We start from the raw sequence: 18236 nt of genomic DNA, 5'->3' as shown, positions 1-18236 counted from the left end.
TCCAAGAAATGATAAATTTGGAGACAGTTTATCTACTGTTTGGTGAGATCAGGAAGACCATGGAAACATTATAGTTGAATCCAATAGAAAAAATAGAACTTTGAAAAGATGTTATCTTTATCAAAACAGGTGAAATGGGCATCTGTTATCAAACAAGGCTTTTCTGGTATAAACTCATGGCGAATTGTTTCAGTGGTGGCATAACATTTATTAAGAAATTGGTACCCACTAGGCCAATTTCTTTAAAAATTCCCCTTTGAAGCTTACTCAAGTTCTGCTAAATTTTGCACCTTGGAGGAAAATCAAGTGATTCCGAGACTCCTATTTTTTAAATGAAAAATCTGGATTAATCTTGACTATTTAAAGCCAAATACTTCCCAGTGGTAAAACCATTTCCAGAGAAAGAGCTAAGTAAGAAATAGTTTTAAACAGAAGAGAAAAATGCATCTTAAATGTGACCCACAGCTGTTTCAGACTTCCTGCGTCTCTCCCTTGACTCTCACCCATTCATTCATTCATCATGCTTCTAAATTATGACAACATTGGACGTGAAAAAGAAATCTAAGGCTTCTAGGGTCCTTAGCTCCTGGGAGTTTTCTATTTGTATAGAGTCTGGGAACAGACTAGACACACCAAAATAAAAACAAATAGCAATTTATTAAGAATGATGGTCAAAGAAAATGCTTAGCCTCTAGGATATTCACGGAGAGAGACAAAAATGTTGCCTTCCTTGGCCAGATATGGCCTTAGGAAGAGTAGGGGCAGTAGGGCTTGACAGATGGGCAGCTCACAATAAAGAAAGATGGTGGTGGTGGTATGGGTAGAAGAGACCAAGTTTTGGGGACATAGTAACTGCTTTACATATTTTAGCTCATTTAAACCTTAATGAGTTAGGTAGTCAATGGCTCCTTCCATGATACATGGCCTTTCTTTTTGTCTGTTTACTATTTAAAGGACATTATAAAAAGAAAAAAAATAGGTAAATAAAATAAAGGACATTATAGAAGCAACAAATCAGGGGCTTGTGTGTACTTTCCGCTGTAGAAGAACAGATAAAATTCCCTACATTTTGAGAGGCAGTAGAGTGCAGTGTTTTTCAGAGCTCAGGTTCTTGAGCCAGACTTCCTGGGTTCAAACCCTGGTGCTATTTACCATCTGAGGCACTTTGGGAAGTTTACTTAAAACTCTCAGATGTTCAGTTTTCTTATGTGTAAAAGGGCACTAATAATACTACCTACCCCTGCATAACTATCATATCCTTCATCTGCGTTGTATTCACCGCGGGCTGCTATTTTGCTCTTTCCACTCACAGTCTCTTGCTAATTCTGCCAGAGACAGGAGAACTGAGCTGGCTTCAATGGCTGACACTGTATCTTTTCTTCCTGTTAGTTTACCTTGCCCATTTTCACTAGTTATTTTTCAGCTTAATTAATTCCTTATATAGTTTCTTCAGTTATTTTCAACCTCCAGCTATTTTTCTTCAGTGAATCCACCATCACCTTCCTTGGGGCACTTAGCACAATAAATATTCACTTGTTTTTTGTCATTAGGTAATATTTATCCTTCCCTGTAATAATAAATAGTAGAATATCTATTATTTTGTATTTCATCCCACTTCCATAAAAATGAATACAGAATGCTTAAATATTTTTATGACGGCAAGAAAAGGACAGCTGAAGTTCTAAGGGGTGCAATGATGAGAGAAAATTGTGCATTTGCTCTTGCTTTCTATACAAATGTAAAAATTAAAACTTGTAAGGGGTGTTAATAATATAGAGGAATATAAATTGCATTTATAAGCATATAATTTTCATATCTGAATCATTGTAAATAAATTTTATTCAAAAATTTTTTAAATTAATTTTCCCCAGTGAAATAAAAGCAAGCAAGAAATGTCAGAATAAGAAACTGATGATTAAAGTTTGGCCTGAACTTGTTAAGATAAAACTACCATCAGTTAAAATAAATTAAACAGTGTCAAGGTCTTATTTTGATCTATATTTAGTAGGACAGTTCAAAATTCTTGCCATGTTCTTGCTAAAAATTTCTTTGTAAGACAGAGACAAGAGAAATCTAGGGATGCCAAACCCTTTCAGCTGTATTTTGCGAGGATTCACCTTCTTCTTTGGAGGCCACAGCTGTGAAACTCTAATAAGAGTCACCTGACAACGCTATTCAGCTAATTGCACTGAACGGGAATCCCCCCTTTATGACTAAAAGATGGTGACTATGGAAGACACTTGTGTGTGCGCCAAGAGTGCTGTGTCACAGTCTTAGCTTTTGCTTCTTTTGTTTCTTAATCAGTTTGGGGAGTTATCCTTTCCAAGAAAACACTTCTTAGTTGCGGTAGACAGGTAAATATGGTTACTTCTTTTCGGTTACTGACAGCTCTGCTAAAACAATCTACCTCTGCAATTTTACTGACACTGCATCCTCCAAAAAACAAAACAGAAAACGAAAGCACAGGACTATTACTTAGACTAAGGTTTTTCAATCTAAGCGCTAAAATCTTAGAGCTGACCAAAACTTTACCAGTGATTTAGTCCATTCATTACTAGCAACTGAAACAAAGCTCAGAAAGTTAGGTATATTATCTAAGACCACTCAGTTTGTTATAATAACTAACAAAAATTATAAAACATACCTACTCTGTGCTAGGGTTTATGTTAGTGTTATCATAATAATTTATTTATAGTCTTCACAACACTCCTGAATGATTATCTATTTTATAGATGAAAAAAATGAAACTCAGAGAAGTTCAATGACTTACCCAGAACTACTCCGTAGTAAGTAGTTGTGCTGAGTTTGAACCCAGGTCCGTCTCCCTGAAAACATAACATATTCTTTCCCCACATGGTGCTGCCTCTCCAGGCAGAGGAGGATCTTTCCTAGAATGTAGATGTTAGCGTTCTGGTCCAGGATCTTTCCAGGGCAGAGCACCTCAGGGCTATTGGTATCGCGTCCTCCTCCTCCCTAGCAGGAATCACTCTGAGGGGTTACCGGCAAGTTGGCGACCAGGACGAGTAACTGAGAGGCTCAGTGTGAGAAACTCGCTCTCTTAGGGCGGTGAATGTAAAGGTTAGCAGCTGTGAGAACATGAGGAGTAAGAAATTTGCCCTCTTATAGCCCTTTGGAGTCCTAACACCTGGTTGGAAGACAAATCCTTAAGTCAGAATTCCTGGTAGTGATAAATATATATGACTTTTTTCCAATTTAAGCTTTTCTTGCAGTAAGGATACTAAAATAACTCCTTAACTTGCTCTACAAAACTGATGGAATGTAACTTTTTCCTTCCCATGTGACGTTGATTAAAGTGTTTTCAGAGGTCAAGAGAACATCATAAAGTATGAGTCTATAAAGATTCAATGTCAAAAAATTCTCATTTTTTCCCTTTTTTGGATGTTTGCAAAATTACCAACAGCTGAACATAAAAGTAACAAAGCAAAAATTGAATGTGTAAGCCAGAAATGAGAACATTCACGATGTGGGAAGAGAGGATATGCGAAACTAGCAGATCTATTATACAAGAATCATGTTTTAGCACATCATTGCAGGACTCAAGGCCATTAATGGTTATTAATAGTCACCTGGGAAAATACTACTTTTTCTACTGCTCCAATTAATCTACAAAAATCTTAGATTCTACAGAAGTAAAAGTTTTACAGACGTTTCATATGAATCTTAATTTCCAAACTAGCAAAAGGGAATATTTTAAGTTTTTTATTTTTACATGTAAGACCAGCAAGTGACTTTTGAAAATACCTCTGTCAATACTAGATAGATAGATAGTAGATATTAAAATAAATGTAGAAATGCTTATAAATGATTATTTAGTAGGAGTATCAGTCCACATATCACTAAATGTTAACTTCAATATTTCTGAATGATCAACAGCTTCTCATTTCAGTGGTGGGATCTTTTAAACACATCAAGAATTGGAATGAGTCAAACAAAGTGACACTTAATATTTGTTTCGAAAACGAAAGTAAGTTACAATATTTGGGTATAGTTTGGTGCAACTGAAGAAATACTACTATCCTCTTACAGAATAAAGTAAGAAGAGGGGCTATAAGTGAAGCTTTTTTTCCATAAAGAAATAAAAATTCTTTGCTCCTGCAATTTGGACCCAAGGGATTTCAACTCATCACTTTATGATCATGAATTCACTAACATGCCCACAGCACATCTGTGAAAAATAGACTTTATTACTGTTTTACAGATGAACAGAATTGAGAATGACCATACTGTAAATTGGTAGCAGAAAGGGAATAGAATAGAGACACAAATTTCAAACATACAGTCTGTGCCAGGCAGAATAATAGCCCTCAAAGATTGCCCACATCCTCATCTTCAGGACCTGTGAATATCTTAGGTTACATGACACAGGAGAATTAAGGTTGCAGATACAATTAAGATTGTTGATCCACTGACCTTAAAATATGGAGAGTAGCCTGGATTATCCAGGTGGGCTCAATATAATCACGAGGATCCTTAAAAGTGGAAGAGGGAAGGCAGAAGAGATCAGAGTGATGTGGTGTGAGCAATGTTTGACCCAATGTTGCTGGATTTTTTTTAATTGAAGTATAGTTGATTTACAATATTATATTAGTTTCAGGTGTACAGCATAGTGATTCAGTATTCTTACAGATTATACTCCATTAAAAGTTATTATAAAATAATGGCTATAATTTCCTGTGCTGTACAATATATCTTTGTTGCTTTTCTATTTTATACATAGTAGTTCATATCTCTTAATCCCTTGCCCCTGCCCCCTTCCCTTTCCTCTTTGGTAACCACTAGTTTGTTTTCTATATCTGTGAGTCTTTTTCTGTTTTGTGTGTACATATATATATATACTATATATATATATATATATTCATTTGTATTATTTTTTAGATTTGAAAGTAGAAGAGGAATGTGGGCCCCTCTAGAAGCTGCAAAAAAGCAGGGAAACAGTTTCTCCCCTCAGAACCTCCAGAAAGGAATGCAGCCCTGCCTACAACCTTGACTTTAGCCTAGAGAGACCCACATTGGGCTTCTGACATACAGAACTGTAAGATAATAAATTTGTGATGTTTTAAGCCGCCAAGTTTGTGGTAATTTGTTATAGTGGCAATTGAAAACTAATACACAGCTGTTTAATCATTTAAGAGCCATTACTACAATCATAATCATTAAAAAAGACTGTAAATAATCAATTTAAGCAACCAGAGAATAACATTTAATTTGGAAATGCAAGTCCATTTTGAAGTAATAAAAGTAGAAGCACACAGATTCCTTGGCATAAAGAAAGATGGAAAAGGAAATATCTAAGAGGAATGTTTTTTGCCTTTTCCACCAGAATACTAGAAGAGAAAGGAGATAAATAAAAAGAGCACATTGATCTAAAGGATAAGGTAAGAGTTTTAAAAATGTTGCTTGCAATAGCCTTCCAGAAGTTTGGGAACCTTTGTGCTTAGAGATCTTTAAGGTACACAGTGATCTGTTCTAGGATGGTTTAGATATATATTAGCCTGATGACAAGGGCCTAGACTAGACAATCTCTCATGGCCTCCTCCAGCCTAAATATTCTACACAGACTTGACTCTGTTCAATTCAGTGCCACAATATTTATTACCTATCTACACAATGTAGGTCATCCTGCTATGAATAACCAAATAAGACATAAACTTTGACTTTAAAAAGTTCACAGTTTAATAGTGAACCAGAGTTAAACAACCAACCATATTTAAGCTAGACAATGAAAAGAATCATAAGGGATGGATGAGTGATATATTGATTAAAAATTATTAAATATCTAAAAATCAATGCAGAATAACCAATGCATTCTTACTGATTATAAAACAAACAACAATATCATTGGTCACCACTGCAGATTTCTAGGCATCAATTTATTACGATGAGAATTTATCCTGTCTTTCCTAAAACACTAGGTAAGAAAAATGAAAGAGTAAATAAAATTCTTTCATGTAGAATTTCAGCTAAAAAATGCAGAAGGAATGATAGAATTAGATTCTATCTAGAATGTAAAACTACCATTTTACAACCTCTGTATAAAATAATGCATCTGGGCAATGAGCATTGATAGATGCTAAAACCATTAAGTGAAAATTTGATGATGAATTTTATAATGGAGGGATCAGGCTAAGGCCACCTAAACACACCAAACTGCTTTAACATCACTAAGTATGACACCAGCCATTATGTACCTCTTTGGGAGTTGTTAGGAAATAAACCATACCATCTAAAAAGTATTCTTTCGCCCCAAATGCTTAACCCAAATCTAATACAGCCTCCAAATCTAAATATCTTTCACAGGAAAGTCAGGGATAGAGGAGTCAGTTCAAAAAGACATGGAAGCAGTCAGTTAAATACAGAATGTGGACCAGGATGCATAATCCACTTTCTCCAGCAAATCAATGACATTTAAAAAGGGAAGGGAGAGAGGACTGTTATAGAATAAAAGAGACTAATGAGACATAACAACCAAACCTAACATGTAGAACATGTAGGATCCTGATTCAAAAAAGAAGCAACTCTAAGAAGGCATTTTTAAAGATGACCAGAGAAATTTAAATATGGACTAGGTATAAAAAAGATATTATGGGATTATTGTTATAATGTGATAAAAGCAAGGCATTATTAAAATTATTTCTTATCTATTATAGATGCATACTGAGGTGTTCATAAATTTTACAAATATGATATCTAGTTATGCTTTTAAATACCCCTAAAAATAGCATGTGTGAAGAATACATGGAAAGAGATTAGCAAAACAGTGCTACGTATTTAAGTTGCATGATGAGACATGAGGGTCATTACAGGTTTCCCTCTCCTTATATGTTTGAATTTTTTCATAATAAAAAGTTTTAAGGAATGAAAATAATTGTAAAGAAATAAAAAGGTACCTAGTGTATTTGATCATCCCTCATCACTGAATTAGTGAAAGCTTGATATATCTGTGCTAGAAATTTTCTTTATAGTTTTCTACACATATTTCTCATTAGCAATCTGACTTCTATCACTTTAAGATTGAATGCCTTCCACATCATAGGGAAAGGATGTTTCCTACTGACCAAATTTGCAATCTATATTACCAAGGATAAAAAATTATCATAAGTAAAGTATTACTTCTAATGCTCAATAAGTAAAGGAGCAGTAGATCTGTTTCTGCTTGTTTGGGGGTATGTATACAGCTTCCAGTCACTTTTTATAGTGAAGGGTGAATATGGTGGGGAAATATTTGCAAATTTTCAAATTCCTTATGGTTTATGTGGTCAAGGTTAGTGTTGTTACATTTGTCAAAGTGCCTAATTCTCAAATTTTGAGGGGTTACAAACTGTAATGTGTCTGCTTTAAAGTGCTTATCTTATGTAAAATTCAGTCCAGACATTTATAATTAACAATGTTACTCTCTTGCCTAATTTTAAAGTACAACAGAGACTTCTCTATGAGAACAAAGGGCTGCAGGACAAAACAGATTCATCTTCAACATTGCTACATATATGCATGAATGTCAGATCTGGTCTACAGTAGTTCAAGTTATAGGATTAAACTTCGGAAGTTCATGAAAAGACTGTTTAGCAATAATCCTAGCAGTGGAGCAAAATATAAATCTCATCTTAGGCTATTCAGGAAGCCTTTGACAGCATTTTAAATAGATGATCCCTTTTTAAAAAAATGTTATCCTTTAAAAACCTTTTATTTGCAAATAATTTTTCTGGAGAAGGCTTGAAGGTGCCTACATCCTCAAATTACATTTTAATGTGATTAAAAATATTTTCAAAGAAATGTAAAATTTCATAACACAAATACAAACTTTAATCTTTTTGTCTGAAATACCCTAAAAATTTTTAAATGTAATACACTGTCTTTTCTTTTTAAAGGTAGCTTGGCATGAATAGACACCCAGAAAGCTGTAGATGGTATTTTCCACCAGAAGAAAGTAAAGACATAGCAGGGAGGAAAATTAATCCACATAAACAAGCTATGTTACAGAGATTTAAGGTATTTTAGCTAGTTTTTTTCCCTGTGCAAGTTTAGTTATGTGGTCAGGGATTGTAGGTATAATGGCAATGAAGTTGATTATTTCTGCAGTATAAGCAGGGTATGCATTACATATTTTTTAATGTAAAAAACTGTGCTATGGGTTACAACAATTACGAAGATGTTTTGTAATTATGGCATTTGGTTCGGCTGAGGGTATAGAAAGAATGATGCTTCAAGATTTATGTATCATATAACACCCATTACCTTTTACCTCTTCTTCCTATGCCTGAAACCCAAAGATCTTACCGACCACGGCCTCAGTGTATTTCCCTTCCGCAGGAAGAGGGAAGTACTGGTTTGGTGATAAGTTGCTGCCATATCCCAGGAGAAAACCTTCCAGTTTTACATTAGGATTTGGACGCAGGAACTTCAAGAGGATGGAGTCACTTGTGGTATTGATGTGGACCTTCAGGTTTGGCCTTTTACCTAAAGATGGGAATGAAAATATAGGTGGCTGTTACTTCACCTCTTTAGCATCCCAAGACAAATTTGGAGCCCAAGTTACTGGCTAGAGGCATTGTTATTGGAAATCGTGATATCTAGCTACTCAAGATCACAGCACACCCACCGAAATAGCTAAAATACAGCTAATTTTGAGATCAAAGAAAACAGACTTAATAACATATAAAGCAAAAGCAGTCTAGAATACAAAGTAAAATCTTAGGGTTTAATATTTTGTAGTTTATTATTGAGCAGGTAAATGGGATTTAAGGCTATCTTGGCTATCCACTGTTGGTCAGAACCTTCATTTTATACATCCTATCTGGGAATGGTGAAAGGATCTGAAATTTCTTATAGGTAAATTGAATTACTGCACTTTAAAACCCCCAGCCTCCTCAGTGCTGGTCTCCAGCAGTATCCTCACAGGACTTAGTGATTAACAGAGTTGGAAAGGGAGGGAAGTGGGTGGGGTTTGGCTTAGGGGTAACTGAGATAGTAGAATAAGGGATTCTAAAAGGAGCAGGGCTGAGAAGAAAGATGATTAGTTCTATCTGGAGTTCGCTGGGTCAGTGAGACAACTGACTGTTGTCTCACTGATAGTCAACTTACTGTTGGAAATATCCAACAGTAAGTTGACTATCTAAGTGTGATGCTCGCAAATGGGGTCCAGATCCATCTGGGTGTCTTCAGTTTATAAATGATTATTGGGTGAACTTCCCCAGAGAGACTGCAGAGTAAGCAGAGAAACTCTATATTTTCAAGGCATTATTATTATTATTATTTAACTATGAAGGCAACAGGGATGGATAATCACACTAACCAAATGTCTTGACCAAGCAATGAGGAAACAACACTGTCTTTTGTCTTTGGGGCCAGAAGGAGCTGGGTTCAAACTGCAGCTCTGCCATATACTTATAAGTGTGCCCTGGCTGCTCACTAACCTGTGCTTGAGCCTCTTCTTTCTTGATCTGTAAATTATGGATAACGATGTCTACTTTGACAGGTTGTTTACAAAGGTTAGTGCAAATGGCAATATCTTAAAGCTGGTACACAGTAATTGCTCGATAATTGGTTACTTCATCAGGTCCATCCAAAGCCCGTTAGTCACAGTTTAGAAATCCAAAAAAGCTTTGTTAGGTTTTTGTAAGTTCATGTCAAACTAATTTGGCAACAAAACTCAATCTGAACTGTTATGAGGCCACTTAGTCTTTCTTTAATCTCACTGAATAGTCAGTGTGACTTATTCACATGTTTAATTATAGGAATCTTTTTTAAAATTAATTTTTATTGGAGTATAGTTGCTTTAAAATGTTGTGTTAGTTTCTGCTGTACAACAAAGTGAATGAGTTATCTATCTATCTATCTCCACTCTTTTTAGATTCCCTTCCCATTTAGCTCACCACAGAGCATTGAGTAGAGTTCCCAGTGCTATACAGTAGGTTCTCATTAGTTATCTATTTTATACATAGTAGAGTACATATGTCAGTCCCAATCTCCCAATTCATCCCACCCTCCTTTCCCCTTTGGTAACCATAAGTTTGTTTTCTACATCTGTGACTCTATTTCTGCTTTGCAAATAAGTTCATCTGCACCATTTTTCTAGATTCTAATTATAGGAATCTTAATTCCTAGAATTAAATGTGCTTAATTAAAGGGTGCTGATCAAGACCCCACTGAAGAGGTTACTTAATACATGGCCTAGGCATCCTAGTACATTTCTAAAATCCAAAGATTTTCTGAATTCTAAAACAAGTCTGGCTCTGAGAGTTTTAGATAAGAGATTGTGGACCTCAATTATTTTCTTTCTTTATTTCACTGGGAATTCATATTTTAAAAATATTTTACCTATTGGGAAGACTGTATTTACTAACTTAATAATTCAGTCTATTTCTCATTAATCGAAGACTTATATTGTATATATACCAGTCAGGACCTCTAAATAGCATGGGTTTCCCAAAGCTATCACTCTAAATTTATACTATTCCAGTCAAAAGTCATCCTGGGCGACCTCAATATAGCCAATATAGAAGGATTCCATTAGGCCTTTGAAGCAATAAAAACAACACGTCTTGGAGACCAGGCTGTGGGAACCACTGTCTTACTTTAGCAGTCAGTACTACTATTTCCAGGTATGTGCATAGTACTTTGTACTTCCCAAGAATTTGATAAAATTTCTATAACTTCTTGGTTTTCTGACTGCTATTGCTACACTTGTGGCAAAAAACCCAGAGACACTGAGCAGCTTATCCAAAAGTCTGAGGGAAACTCATCCCCAGCTCACCTAGTCCAATTCTCTTATAGGACAAATGACTAAATTGAGGGCAGCCACACCTCTATCACTCTGCAGGTTAAGTGCAGGGTCCAAACCGCATCTTAGGTTCTTGCTAGGCTGGACTTCCTGCTCTCATTTTTATTGAGAACTTTGTCATGACCCAACTGAGTAAGGAGTAGCTAACCCCCATACTGTAATGCTGAAAATGATGCTAACTGATAATGTTTTGTCCTAACTTCATAAGATTTTGATAAGGTGGTTTATATATATATATATATATATATATATATATATATATATCTCACCTTATCAAAATCATAGATAGACAGACAGACAGATAGATAGATAGATAGATAGATAGATAGATAGATAGATAATCTCACATATATAACACAGATTTTGGTCAAGCCAATTTTCCCCTTCTTAGTTATGTGTGTAGATTAACCCTACAGTTAATCTAGGGTTAATATTCTGCTACCTTATAAGGTTATCGGGTCTCACAATAAATCAAAAAACAGCTGGCCTGTTTCCAACACCTGGTTGGGAAGAAGAGATTAGGAATCTTCATGAACTTAGGCTGCACTCTTTTTGGGCTAAGACCCAAGAGTCACAGCATCATCACATTAGACCTTTGCTCACAGACTGTGACCTGATGTACCATGTTACTCCCCGCCTTGGAAAGTGGGAAGGATGGCTGTACCAACTGAGAAAAAGGAAGGTTGTAAACAGAACTACTGACTAACAAAAGTGGAAGTGTTCTTGCTTCCTCTGCCCAGAATTTTCATGACTCCAGTCTTTCTCCCCTTTTTTTTTTTTAATAGAGAGAAAGTCTTTTTATTTATTTATTTATTTATTTATTTATTTATTTATTTATTTATGGCTGTGTTGGGTCTTCGTTTCTGCGCGAGGGCTTTCTCTAGTTGTGGCAAGTGGGGGCCACTCTTCATCGCGGTGCGCGGGCCTCTCACTATCGCGGCCTCTCTTGTTGCGGAGCACAGGCTCCAGACGCGCAGGCTCAGTAATTGTGGCTCACGGGCCTAGTTGCTCCATGGCATGTGGGATCTTCCCAGACCAGGGCTCGAACCCGTGTCCCCTGCATTGGCAGGCAGATTCTCAACCACTGCGCCACCAGGGAAGCCCCTTTCTCCCTTTTGCTAATAATTTGTCAATAAATACATCAACATCATGTAACTTTTTGAATAAATTAGCATTTATCTGACCTACTTTCTCCAAAATTCCAATTCATACTACTCTCTAGAGCTAAACTTTTAAAAGTCCTGAGAAAGCAAAAAGCACACAAACAAATCTTTTCTCAAAACAGCATCACAAATTTAATAGTATTTTGAGACTCTCATCCCAGTGCCTTACTGGATCTAGGAACTCAAATCCCTTTATTATCTTGCTACACATGAATTCTGTCTTTTTTTTTTTTTAATTTATTGGAGAATAGTTGATTTACAACATTGTGTTAGTATACCGGAAAGTGAATCAGCTATACATATACATATATCCACTCTTTTTTAGATTATTTTTCCCATGTAGGCCATTACAGAGTATTGAGTAGAGTTAGAGTTCCCTGTGCTATACAGTAAGTCCTTATTAGTTATCTATTTGTTACTTCTCAACATCTCTCATTCCTCTTTGGCCAGTATAAATCTTCTCACATTCTGCAATGCATACGAGGCCCTGGCCCTACACCTATGCTCACATTGTCACCCAGCATGGATTCCCTCAATATCCCTTTGCTCACTCAGTTATGACCCCATTGACACTTTCAGAGCTCAGCAAAATGGTTAAGCAATTTTTTTATCCTTTTCATCTGAATAAGTTCCTCAAGTGTCCCTTCAAATGAATGTTTGGACTAGTATTCAATTTTACATTCTTAAACAATTTCCCCAGTATTTTAAGGTATATCTCAGTGCATCCTATAGTAATTTTTCATCTTTGATAAATTTATCTTCACTCCAAGTAATTCTGTCTTAAAGGCCTGGAACACTAGTCATGTAATAACAGTTATCTTTCAACAGTTAGCACGAAGACCTCAGGTGAATGACTTAAGATAGAGATAATAAAAAAAAGTACAACATGATACAAGCTTAACTAGGAAAACATTGATAAGTAAAGTGGCATATATATCACCCAGGAAAGCCCAGGAGTACCGAGAAATAAGAGTACTGGAAGAATATTTTATTGCATCCTATATGAGAAACAAAGCCTATACTAATCAAGAGTGAGAGAAAATGAAGAATGTGAGCATTTCAGGAAAGCAATACTAGAACGGCTGAAAAAAAAGATTGCATGTTGGCAAAGTAGAACTTTGGATCTATGACAGTTGTTTCTAATCCTCTGTTTGCAACACCCTAGGGTATCTCTATAAATATTTCAAAGGGTGTTGTGAAATTTTAAAAGAAAAAAATCCCTTTCAAAACAAAATTAGAAATAATCCCCATTTAATTTTTAAAAGAAAATAAATGCCCTGTGGCATTAAAAACAGTGAGGAAGGTAGTGAGATGAGAAAAATCAGACAAAAGGTAGAGCGCTACAAGTTCATAGAACCCTCTGGATCAACCAGAGGAGTCAGGTTGCTATTGCTATTGCTATAGGTACAGGTGCTGAGCAGACATTTAATGTTGACCGCAGAATTCTGAGTGCCTGTGGTCAGTGTCAATAAAATTCTGTAAAGAAACATAGCCCAAACACAAGGCACTTAGTTAAGCCAGCTAAACTACCATGGACATCCAGTCACTGATCTGTGAGAAAGGAGTTCCCATCACAACCCGTTTAGTAGGAGAAATTCTTTCATGTCTAATTTCTCTTAAGCTTATCTTAACACTTTCCAAAATATTTCAGAATGTGGTCTAAATTGCTGATATGAAGTTGGTCAAGTTGATAAAACCACTTCAAGAGAAAAACTGCAAAACACGAAAGTTCTCTTCTAAAAGTAAAAAATATCTATTAGTGTAGTAGCTGTAAATGCCTTAGCCTGTAAGCTCTCAGTGTTGTAAAACAGTAAATAGCAAGTTTGAGAATAATCAGATTAGCAATTATTTCCATAAGATATTAAGTAAAAGAATAGCTATTATAGTGATGTCAATAAAATAATGACTCAATTGTTTCAGGATTAAAAGAATAAACCCTATTCTTTTCTATAAACCCATAGTATGTTCCTCTTTTTTTACACACATTCTATTTACACTGCCAACCTGTATACTTGTTCAGTCACTTATTTTGTTATACAAAATCAAATTTTCTAAGACATCAAAATAATTAAATCAATTCCCATCAGTTCAGATATGATATGTGAAGCATAGGCTTTAAAAAATGATAAATTGGACTTGATCGAATTTTAGTTTTGAACTTTAAAAGGACTAATAAGAAAAAGAAAAGGCTAACTGCAGGTTGGCAGAAAACATTTGCAGTACATTTACCAATTAGAGGCTTGCATCCAGAATATTTAGAAGAATATTTTCTACTCAATAAGACAAAAAAAAAAAAACATTTAAGAATAAAGGGCAAAAGGCTTGAATAGATCCCTCACTAAAGGAAATATATGATAACCAAGAAGCACATGAAAATATGACATGAGGGTTGTCAGATGTTTTCTGTAAGGGGTCAAATAGTAAATATTTTAGACTTTGCAGACCATATGTTCTCTACTACAACTACTCAACTCTGCCATTGTAGTACAAGAGCAGCTATAGACATTAGACATTATGTAAACCAATGGACATGTTTGTGTTCCAATTAAACTATATTTATAAAAATAGGCAGTTGGCTAGATTTGGCCACCCAGTCATAGTTTACCAACTCCTGGTCAACATCCTTAGTCTTCAGGGAAATGCAAGTTAAAACCACAGTGAGAGATACCATACACATTAAGAATGGCAAGAATGAAAAGACTGTCAATAACAAGTGTTACGCAGAATTTGGAGCAACTGGAGCTCTCATACATTTTGAGTGTGAATGATAAATGTTTCATGAAGTTTCACCACTGGTGAAAACTGTTGGTCAGTTACCAAATAACCCATCAATTTCATTCCTAGGTATTTACTCAGGAAAAATGAAAATATAAGTTTATGCAAAGGCTTGTGTGCAGATATTCAAAGCAGCACCAAAATGGAAAGAACCTAAATGTCCATCACCAGTTGAATGGATAAAAAATTATGGCTTATCCATACAATGGGATATGACCCAGCAATAAAACAGAACAGCATTTCAATGTGGTTGAATCTCTCTGGTTTACCATAATGCCACTGTAGAATGAGCCAAATCTTCCTCACCTCTGTAATCACCTTATACAGACTCTCCTGATGGGAGGACATTCAAGCATCTTGCCATTACAGTACTGGTGAAAGTAGTTTTAATAGTGCCTAATAATATTATTCACCATTAAACAAGTGGTACATATATAAAAGCAGCAAGTCCTTTTCAGGCATTACTATGCTCCAAGAACTGAACATTCTAAGTTTCAGAAGTTTTCTGTGTTCTTCTCAGACAGCTAGCTTGCAAGTGGAAACATTCCAATGCCTTCATGATCAGAGCAGCTAATTAAGGAACTGTCAAGACGTCACATCTCAAGTTTATGTATTAAACAGGGCAGTTACTGTCTGATAACACATTCAAAAGGTTTCCCCCAAAATCACAGCTGATGGCATAGATTGTGTTTAACTGAACTATAATGCTAAGTTATACAAACCATAATTTTAACATGGGACTTGGCAATAATTTAACATTTGTTTTAATTCTTAGGGAGTGAAAAAGGTATCATATAACAGTGGTGCTTACATGACTCTACCTGTCCTGGTACCATGATCCAAGGAAAGATGTTAGAAGGAGAAAGAAAACCATATGGAATTACATTAATTTTTCTGTGACAGCCATAAGGTAAAGGGAGTGGCCAAGGCAATTAGACAGGTGTCTTCAGTTGTTCCTGATCATTCAGTAGAAATGTATAGTCTGTAGTTTATGACATGGCTTTTCTTACCAATAACAAACACCTGAAAGCCAGTGACATGACTAGAAATTTTCCACAGCAAGAAAAGCATGGCACCTTCAGTTAAATATTTTAAGGAGAATGAAGATTAAATATCCCTATTAATCAAATAATATTGGGTATTATAAAAACTACTTCTACAAGTGCTGTAATGGCAAGATGCTTGAATAACCTTCCATCAGAAGGAAAGTCTGTGCAAGATGGTTTCAAAGAAAAGGGAAGTCCGGGCCCATTCTGCAGTGCATGATGGCATGCCAGACAAGATAGGTGGAAGGAATTAAATTGCTTTGGTGATGATGGTGGTGGTGGGGGGGTGTGTATTCAGAGTTATAATTAAAAGCACTCATAGAATTATACTAGACAAATCCTTTTAAAATTTCAAGTTGTTATATTCTTACTATTAACCCCATATATCTCATGGTACCCTGGCTCTCTGTATCTCCAGATTGGAATTCTTCCTCAAAACCCCATAGATTCTCTATCACTCTCTTCCTAACTCTTCACCAAGGTCCAGTAAAGAATTTTTGAGAACTTGCAAAGAGCTAGTGTGCAGTAAACACGGAGCAGCTCTACAACATGTCTTCCAGAAACAGGGATGTCAATGACAGTTGTTTAAGTTGTGCATTGCAAAAGTCTGAATGGCACCATTCAAACCATCTTTTATTTACGGCCCTATATAGCAGCCACATTCACAAAGATGATGCATAAATAATTGCTATTTACAAAAATGGGCAATTTGGTAAATGTAGCCATCTTGAAATTCTCTAATCTCTTCCCATAGGTCTCAAACTGCTCCCACCCACCCACCCCGGCTTTCTTACTTCATGCCTTTGATTTCTATCTTCCCTGCCTTCTGATTCTGCTGTCACTGGTAATGCGGGGCTTTGGGTGGTGGGTTGCCTGGCATAAGGAAGATAGGGACCTACAAACACTTTCGACATTGTGCTCCCTAACTTACAAATGAAATTACTTCACCAAATATATACAACTCAGATGATGAATCAGGGATCTAAATAAGAACAATAGGGGAAAAGAGATTCTGGGCATTCAGGAAATGATGAATTAATAGCACACAGCTTTAGAGGTGAACAGAAGGCATCCCTTCTTGTGTTTTTTACAATATAAGAATATATGTATGGAAGCAATCTAAGTGTCCAGCAACAGGTGAATGGATAAAGATGTGGTATATACATACAATGGAATATTACTCAGCCATAATAAAAGAATTAAATTTTGCCATTTGCAGCAACATGGGTGGACTTGGAGGGTATTATGCTAAGTAAAATAAGTCAGACAAAGACAAATACTGTAAGATATCGCTTACACATGGAATCTAAAAAATACAACAAACTAGTGAATATGACAAAAAAAGAAGCAGACTCACAGATATAGAGAACAAATTAGTAGTTACCAGTGGGGAGAAGGAAGAAGGAAGGGGAAATATAGGGGCAGAGGATTGAGAGGTACAAACTATTAGGTATAAAATAATCTACAAGGATATATTGTACAACACGGGGAATATAGCAAATATTTTATAATAACTATAAATGGAGTATAACATTTAAAAATTGTGAATCACTATATTGTACACCTATAACTTACATGTTATATATCAATTATACTTCAATAAAAAAGAAAGTATATAAGAAATACCTTTTAAGAATATGTAAGAAAATATCTGAAAATATAAGAAAAAATCCTGACTAAAATAATTTAGATATATATAAAGCAAGATTTTTATAAATCTCAGGAAAGATGGCATTTTTTAAAAAGTATAGGAAAAAAGTTGTGGTTAAAGTGCCATAAGCCACATGGACAGCTGCCAAAGCCAGGGACTGGGGGGTTTTAAATAAACTCACAATTTGACTTCACACATACAGGATCAATGTCAGCAAGCAGCTCACAGCAGAGCGCCCCGTGATCTCTGCTCCAGCTCCAGCAGAGCAGGCTGTTCCCTCTCCTGTGCCCCGAGGTGAGACTGCCAGCCGGAGGACACGTGCCCACAGGCAACATGTGCTCTCAGAGTTCAGGAAATAAAAAGTCCAGCTTACCTGGAGAGCTCCTCTCAGAAGCCACACCCGAACGATTCCCATAGAGCTAACACCCCCACCCCCACCCCAGCAGTCAACTAGTTAACTTTTTATTAGGACATTATTGTCATCAGCTACACAGAGGATGTTTTGCTATTGAATTCAGAAAGAAATGCCATTTTGCCAAAAATCTGAGGGGGAAAATGTTTTCTTCCTAATGGGGCACTTTATATCTATTTGCCCAGCTGTTTGTGTAAGTGAGTTCCATTTCAGCTAAAACAACCACGGTTTCAACCACAGTTTCCACCTTGGTAAGAATTCCCAATGCTCTGATTCCTCAGGCCAATACTTCACCGTCTGGTGACTTTGGATGACCGAGTTAGACTGAACCTGCCAATGTTGATATTTCAGCACCACTTGGCAGGGCTAACAGTTTTACTAAAGGAGCAAA

The 18236-nt window shown here is 36.0% G+C and overlaps 1 protein-coding gene across 1 annotated transcript in view; it reads right to left on the bottom strand.

Annotated features, from left to right (window-relative positions):
- LOC137765934 (target of Nesh-SH3-like) overlaps window positions 1–17768 on the bottom strand; it is an 80740-nt gene extending 62972 nt beyond the window's left edge. Inside the window, exons 1-2 of the mRNA XM_068545677.1 lie at window positions 17615–17768; window positions 8296–8475 (exon numbers count right to left, since the gene is read on the bottom strand). Coding sequence (XP_068401778.1) covers window positions 8296–8475; window positions 17615–17768 — 334 coding nt within the window. The remainder of the gene's footprint in view (window positions 1–8295; window positions 8476–17614) is intronic.
- Between the last annotated feature and the right edge of the window lie 468 nt (window positions 17769–18236).

The sequence above is a fragment of the Eschrichtius robustus genome, chromosome 6 (genome assembly GCF_028021215.1).
Source record: "Eschrichtius robustus isolate mEscRob2 chromosome 6, mEscRob2.pri, whole genome shotgun sequence".
In the NCBI taxonomy this organism is placed as follows: Eukaryota; Metazoa; Chordata; class Mammalia; order Artiodactyla; family Eschrichtiidae; genus Eschrichtius; species Eschrichtius robustus.
The sequence above is the reverse complement of the archived record's forward strand: the minus strand, read 5'-3'. Positions and strand labels throughout refer to the sequence as shown.